Source organism: Cyprinus carpio, chromosome A13 (assembly GCF_018340385.1).
Source record: "Cyprinus carpio isolate SPL01 chromosome A13, ASM1834038v1, whole genome shotgun sequence".
Classification (NCBI taxonomy): domain Eukaryota; kingdom Metazoa; phylum Chordata; class Actinopteri; order Cypriniformes; family Cyprinidae; genus Cyprinus; species Cyprinus carpio.
Genome location: NC_056584.1, coordinates 11,581,194 through 11,589,600, shown reverse-complemented (window position 1 = coordinate 11,589,600; position 8,407 = coordinate 11,581,194). Strand labels below are relative to the sequence as shown.

General features: G+C 36.4%; 1 protein-coding gene across 2 annotated transcripts in view; it reads right to left on the bottom strand.

Annotated features, from left to right (window-relative positions):
• Positions 1-1,369: 1,369 nt before the first annotated feature.
• The window catches only part of camkmt (calmodulin-lysine N-methyltransferase), a 91,121-nt gene continuing 84,083 nt past the window's right edge, over positions 1,370-8,407 (bottom strand). For both annotated transcript variants that reach the window (XM_042768812.1, XM_042768813.1), the window contains one exon: positions 1,370-3,425. In XM_042768812.1, coding sequence (XP_042624746.1) covers positions 3,333-3,425 — 93 coding nt within the window. In that variant the 3' untranslated portion in view covers positions 1,370-3,332. The remainder of the gene's footprint in view (positions 3,426-8,407) is intronic.

The window sequence follows — 8,407 nt, the reverse complement described above, 5'->3', positions numbered from 1 at the left end:
CATCTTGCACCAAAATACAATTTGTTAAAGCATTAGTTATACAATAATGCTTTATGTGTTCTATATATTAATATATATTTTAGTCTAGATTAATGCTAATTTATAAACATATGATTACTGTATTGTAATTTATAATTGTTCATAACACATTTGTTTTAATTTACACAACTTGAAATGTTCATGATACTAATGTTTATCAGTTAAACCTTAATTTTAATAAATCAGATATCTGTATACAAATATATCCTACTCTAAAATATCCAGTTTGGTTCTTAAAGCACCACATTTCTACACTACAAAACAGAAAACAACTTTATCCAGTTTAAAACAGCAAACAATGTATTTTAGACTGGATGTAGTTGAAGACAATAATGCCAAACTACAGGTAACAGACATGCAGTGCCTTTTAATCACGACAGTCTTCCTATTTTCCCCCCCTCTCCCTCCGTTTACAGAGTATCTCGACTCTCTCTCTGTCCCTCTGCATCTTGACACAGCACACTGAGCTTAATCGCACATAATTGGGTGGGTGGGACAGTGGGCCGGCCCAGGCTTTGTGTGCGAAGGGCAAGTGGTCAAGTTAATGGAGCCCTTGTAGTGAACAGGGAGCTCTCTCCCTCTACTGGGATAGAGGGAGGGGACAACGGACCACTTTCAAATCTCAAAAGACAGAGCTGGGTTCCTTTTTACCCCTCCTCCTCCTCTCTCTCTCTCTCTTTTCCATAGACTGACTGACAGGATTAGCTGCATAGCAACTCTACAGCTGAGCTTCAAGTTGGCTATCAGAGCATGGAAATGAAGAGGCCTAGAGTGACAGTGAATTGAGGCACATGTCGCCCACTAGTCAAGTGACACTGAAGGACATATAGTCAGGTCCAGAAGGGAGAACACTAATAAAAATACTTTCCCCCCACCGATTTTACAAATGTTTTCATAAATATATTAAAGCATAACAATTTGAGAGAAAATTGAATTGAAAAAATTTACTTGACAATATCTCAGAATTTGGTTTGAATAGCATTGTTCTGCTTATTTGATTAGCATTTGCTTGTTGATCTATATTAGTGCAGGATCTTAATTATTTCTGTTTGATTTTATGTCATAACTTAAAAGTGTTGGTTAAAAACATATGAAATACTAAAACTTTCTTCTCAGGTTTAAACGTGAAAAATAAAATTGGATTTTTGGTCCCAATATTTGACCCAATTACTAAAAAAAAAAAAAAAAAAAAAAAAAAGATGCATTATTGGATGCAACTGATGCATAAAAAAAATTAAACAATTTTGGCATTAATCACTATAACAATGAGCCATCACACCACAAATCAATTACACATTATGTGACAAAAAATTTGCAGGACACAGAAGGATTCAAAACAACCATTTAATCACAGTCATTGCAAGCACCTGCAGTGTCAGTGAGAAACAATCACTTTGGACTCATCTGTGTTTTGTACAAATGTAATCACAGTGCAGAAGCACACAGCCCTGAACAATTCACAACAAACCAAAGAGCTCTGAATGAGGCGTCAGCAGCTCACCTCTAGGAGAAAACAACAGTGTGGGGAAAAAGTTTAGAAAAGCAAAAAAAAAAAAAAAAGATTTATTTGTTAAAATGCATAAAATAACTTGAGAGTTTAATATTTGGGCATAATATAATATTCTTCTGAGTGCACACCAAAAACTAACTTCTGTATACCCCTTAAATTTACAAAAACAGAACTACTGAAGCTTGTTTTCACCTTGGGATAAAAAAAAGAGGTAATTGTGATTTTTTCGGATAATAATTCAGACTTTATTTCGAGTTAAAGTTTATATCTTTCCATTCTAAGTTTGTATCTCGCAATTCTGAGAAGAAAAGTCTCAATTGTGAGGTATAAACCTGTCAGAATTGAGTCAGAATCATGAGATAAAAAGTCATAGTTATCTTTTTTATTTTCTATTCTGCAGTACAAAAAAAACAACAACTCCAGGATGTTAATTCAGTGTTCAGAGGAAAAAAGTCAGAATTGTGAGATGGAAAAAAAAAAGTTGCTATTTTTATAATTTTTTTTTTTTTTAATTTCATGGCGGAAAGGGGCCTCTATACAGAACTCATATGAATTGTATCTATTAATTGAATTTAAACTTGAAAATCTTGAAAAGCAACTCATCCTCATGTTTCCATGGAACATGAAAAGAGAATTTTAGCAGAGTGTCAGTGCTGCCCTTTTCCATACAATGAAAGTGGATGATGACCAGAGGCTAAGTCCCCCCCCCCCCCAAAAAAAATAAAAATAAATAAATAAAACCACCCTTTCCACACAGCTTTCCTCTGAAGTTCTCTGAAGCCCATGTGTGCAAAAAAGAATGAAACTTAAGTTGTTATTCTCTGAAAATGTTGCTTGGCAGTTATGATCACCATTGACTTTTATTGTAAAGAAAGTACCAACTTGGACATTCTGCTACAAATAACCCTCTTTACATTCTAACGTTAAAAGAAAATGGGTTTCAAAAGACATGATAAATAATGACACCATTTTCATCTCTTTATGAGGCCATTGGTCCAGCATGCACAGTGTGTGCATTCTAAACATACAGGAGAACAGTGCTGCAGGTCTTACCAGTGGTAGTGTGACGCTGTCAAGATATCAATTCAGTCTTAGTCTGGCCTAATCTGTCATATCTTGTCAGTTCTTCGATAAAAATTGCCAGGTGAGCGCATTTCACAGTGAAGCAAATAACATTCAGCGCAGCAGCATCCATCTCATCCCCTCATAACCTTTGGTGTCAGAATGAGCTTTTGAATGTAGATACAGAATCAGTAGCTAAGTGAGAGCTGGTGTCATTATGATAACAAGATCTCATGATCAAGACGACCATACGACCTCATTTACGTCTTTGTAAAGAGGCGAAGATAGTCCTGTGAACCTGATTAGCTGTATCAGCCTCCAGAGTTGAATTCATAAATTCATAACGTTCTGCCCTGAATCATCACCTCTGATATCACGCATACTCATAGGAATGGAATAAGTTCATATCTGAGAGTCACATCCGCAGTGTTTGTAGGATGAGAGGGAGGGATGTGTTCTCCATTCCCATTTAATGCGTTTCACACTGTTGTTGCACAGTAAACAGGTCAAGTACACGCACACATGGCAACTCACCTACATAGTCTCTTTTCACTGCACACACACACACACCATAGTTAAAAAAGTTATCTGAGTTGAGGAGTGTGATGAGAGGCTGCTTAGGCCTGACACACACACACACACACAGGAAGTGAGGACACAGTGGCAAAGCCGGGGTGGGTGGTATAGAAAGGCATCCTGGCATGAGATGGCTTTGTCCAGCTCAGATCAGGGCTGGACTGGATCCGTGAGTCAGAGTGAGGAGAAGAGGATAGTGGATGTTCTCATCGTACACCTCCTTTCCCTCTCTCTGCATCTGAAAAACAAGATTCAGCTGTTCAGAAGCAGGTAAAAAAGATGGAAAAACTACTGAATCAATAACTGAGTCATGCATTGTTTCAGAGCATGCAAATAAACATCTGATTTAATAGGACTATAGTCAAGCCAATGCAATGACACCAATTTATAAATTAAATTAAACAAAAACATTAAAAAAGCACTTTAAACATATAATGATTTGAATACATCTCTTCTATGACAAACGTGTTTTTAATTTATGAATTGAAATTCATTTAAATATTTTTATGAGGTATGTCAGAGTTATTTTAGAGGCATTTTTTAAATATGAAATCAGGACAGCTCTGATACCATAATATAAAAAAAAAACACCAAAATAATAAAATAAAACAAAACAAAACAAAAGCATAATTACATATTCATATTTTTTTTTTTTTTTTTTTACAAAATTACACTGCTTTCTAATATTGGTCTAAATCAAAGTCATGTGGTTTCACCAAAATGCAGAAAAAAATAGGAAGTGATGATATAAAGAGGAGACCATAATGACAGTGTAAAAAAAAGTCTCTAAAAATAATCAGATAATTTGACATTTTTATGACACCGCAAGATTAGTTCAAGTAAATATCATGTGGTGCAACCACATAACAGATTTATTTTAGCATTATTCATATACTATTACAGTTCATATTTCTATTTCCAGTTTTCATTTTAAGTTTTAGTAATTTTATGTGTTTTGTCATTTTTATTATAATTTACTTAATTTACTTTTGTCAGTTTACTTTTCTTTTCTTTTTTTTTTACTTAAAACATTAAAATATCACCTTACTAATTGAAATAAATTAGATTTGTTTTCACATAATTATATTTATTTTATTTCAATTACCAAAAACAAATTTTAATCATTTTAGTTTTATTTACAATAACAATACTACCCAAAACTTTATATTTATGAATTAATCATATTTAATAAATTAATTACCCAAAAAATAAAAAAAAAAATAAAAAAAAAAATAAAAAAAAAAAACAAAAAAATTCATAAAAAAAAATAATTAAAACTTGAAAAAAATAAAAATAATGATTAAGATTTGAATTGATAGGGTTTAACACTTTAGCCCCAATGTTTGCACAACTGTTCTGACAAATTAGAGAAAGATCATTCTATTTCTGCAGCATCTCACTTAAAAAAAAAAAAAAAAAAAAAATCCTGTGATATGCCCTTTACTATTCAGATGTGCAGTGCAAGAACTCATTCTAACAAACAAGGACAAGCGGCAAGAATCCCACTAACTGCTTAATAATGGCCCGCTTAGAGTAGAGGTGTCTGCAGAGGGAATGTCACACAGCCTTGTGGTACAATATGCCCTCTGGGTCTGCTTTTCTGCCACTGTCTGAGCTCTAGAGTTGTGGCAGTCTCTTCTGCCCTGGAGCTCAGCCCTGTCCCAACCAATCAGATCCTCCAAGATCCCACACACTCCACCAGCACTTAGAAAGAGAAACGTGCAGTTCATTTATAAAAACAAGACCCTCCAAAAAGCAAACACAGCTGACATGCGTGTAGACATTCAGAGTGACTTAAATGTACTGGTCACCACATTTTTACTGGATTTTAATTGTGGGATATTTTATGCAAACACCATTCCAACAGGACCATCACATTCATCCATCAAGCTAAAGTTGTATAATTCACATGTGAAACTGAAAGTGCTTTCCAGGCAGAACTTTGAAAGGAAAGTTATGAACAGTATCACTGATGAATCTAAGCATCCTCCATTGGCTACAAACAGAGAGAATAAACCATTACCAACAAACATTAAATCTGTATGAACACCATTAAGCAACTCCCAAATGGATAGACATGCTGGTTCTGTCTTACTCTAACATTCACCTCATCATCTCTGTGGCTTGGGATAAAAAAAAGAAAAAAAAAAAAACAGATAAAACGCCACTCTCTTGCCCTTGATGTGTGTTATCTCATTCTACACCCCTCAACACAGCAGCCAATGTTTGAACCCGTGACCTCCCGGTAATCTGGGCAGCCAGCCATTCACACCAACATTCACACCAACACAGACAAGTGAGACTGTAGTGCCTTAAACCACAGGAAGCACATGTGTTTAGTCTGAAGAGCACAAGCACAAGGAACAAGTGCACACTGATATATTACTTGTATATACACACTGATATAAAAATTTACCAGTCATTGAGAGAAATTTACAATTTACCAGACATTGCAGGTCATTTACATTAAGTGTGAAAAGGAGTTATACTGTGCTTAATTGACCTCAGGTTTCTACACAATTGTTTGCAGATGTAAAGAAATGTGACTGTTATAATGCCATTATTATGATCAAATATCACAAAATATTTTAGAGAAGATATATATATATATATATATATAATATATATATATATATATATATATCACAATATTATTGTTTTTTCTGTATTTTTGATCAAATAAATGCAGGCTTGATGAGCAGAAGAAACTTCTTTCAAAAACATTAAAATAGTAATGTTTCCAAACTTTAAACGGCTACTAAAAATATGAACATGTGAATGTGTTTATATATATATATATATATATATATATATATATATATATATATATATATATTAAAATTACCAAATCACATTTATTTTTACATTTGGTAATGATGAACTACAATAACTTATATATTTAAATATAAAACAGTGATTATTTCAGGTCTGATCAACTGTATTATATATAGATGATGTTAGATGACATCTTTCGCATAACGTGAACATTGTGTTGGGAGCTTGTGAATTGAAACACAGCTAGAGAGTGTGCATATGGCAGTTAAGTTTGAGGAACAGTGGGAGTGAGTGATTGAGAGAGGCCAGAAGGAAAGAGAGAGTACGAAAGAGAGAGCAATAAAAGTGTTAGCGAATGATATAGCAAAGAAGCTTAGAAAGAGAGAGAGAGGAAGGGGAAAAAAGGCATCGAGCTTACAAAGGTGAAAAGTTTAACAAGCAAAGCTGTTCCTCCTGATCACAGCCTGCTAATCAGCTTCATGGGTGGCTGGATAAATCGGCTCCTACTTTTTAATCACACGGCTGCCAAGATGCAAGTCATTTATTTTATTGGTGCTATTCCCTCCCTCTCCTCATTCCCCCTCAGCCTGCTTTCTGCGACGAGGAGAGCAAGAGGCATTCTTTAGAAAGCACGGGACGAAACGGACAACCGGATGCTCGCGCTACAGGCCCCAGAAATGGATAGATTCGGGTGTTAAACGCGCCGAGAGCAGATACGGCCAGACAGACAGCTGGAAGTTGGGAGGATGTAGAGAGATTAAGTTAATATGTGTATGTATATTTGTGGGTGTGAACAGGGGATGTCTGAATTAAAATTCATGACTCTCTTCACAACCATTTGAGTAACAAGATTAAGATGGCCGAGTAGAAAATAGCTGCATTATCAGGCGGCTTGCAGTCCTCCAGCTGCTGGTGCTCTATTCCAGAACAGTGGGGATAAGAGGATAACACACAGCCCCCTCGCCACGTCCCCACACCGCTGAGAGCCCCATCCGCAGCCAGCCTGCACCGGGCCGCCTGCACATGCGGGAGGGAAGAGATTTAGGGTCTTAAAGGAAACACTTCAATCTCCAAGACATCAGAGGCTGGCTGGAGGTCAGGAGAGACAGACTCCCGTACGTGTAAGTCCGAGAGGGGCCCGTAGATGCTGCTATAATAGAAGACTGTGATTTGGAGGTGGGGCATGTGATCTATTGTCTGCCATACGTTTCTTTGTGCTCTTCGTTCCTTACGTTCGCACCCAGTGCACACTTACAGGGGGCTGGGTGTTCATCAGAAGATAAGAAAGAGGAATTAATCACTTGGAGATATGATGATGGCACTTCAGCTCGCCCCTCGTATCACACACACAGCTGCATGAACCGACGACAAACGAGAATAAAGACGCACACACAGTGGGACTCTTGACTCAGCTATCTTGGCCCCTCGCTGCTCATGTCATTATCCGCACAGAAAACACAGTAGGTGGTCGGGCTCAAAAAGTAACCCCAAAAAAATCAAAAGCATAATGGCAAAACCAAGAAAAGTGTGAATGTATATAAATGTGTTTTTTTTTTGTGTGTGTGTGTGTGAGTGTGTGCGTGCGTGCGCACAAATGGGCAAGCGTGGCACAGTTTTGACTTATCTGGACAATACTTAAAGGTGCTGTGAATGATTTCACACATTTTACTCAGTTCCAACACTGAATACATTCACTGCCCACAGTTTCAGCCATGTGGCCTCTCTGCAAACATGCAACATGGTTCACAGGCAGAGAGGATTTCTGGCTGGCTACAAATAAAATCACAGCTTGCTCACCTAACACGATTTTAAATATCTGGAGAGGAACAGCAATTATAATCAATAAGAAAATCCAGTTTAATGAGTTTAAATGTGTCTCTGATCCCAAGGGATGATGAATGGTTATTTGTTCCAAACCCCTGTTGCCCTGGTATGTTTTTGTGCCCCTAGCTGGGACGACGTAAATTTCATTCATAAAATCATCTCACACTTCCTGGACTTGAACACACATTGTTTAATCTTTGGTGGGGATTTAAACTGCATCATTAATCCGAGTTTAGACCGTTCGAGCCCGAACGCTGCGCTCCAGTCTAAAATGTGTGATTATTAAATGTCAACCAGCTTCCAGGTTAATTCCACAAATTCTAAACATGTCACAACTACTAAGTGGATCCCAAAGAAATTAATGACACTTTTAAATAATATGATTACAATTTATATTCTTCTGAATTTCCAAAATATACGTCTATGTTTTTGAATGATTTAAACATTTCAACAATTAATCCAGACCAAAAAGAAAGCTTAGAACAGCCAACTGGTCTGCAAAAGGTTATAGACTCCATTAATGCAATGCTAAATGGCAAAACCCCTGGCCCTGATGGCTTTCCCATGGAGTTTTATAAAGCTTTTGTTTCTAAAATAGCTCCTCTTCTATTGAAAATGTTT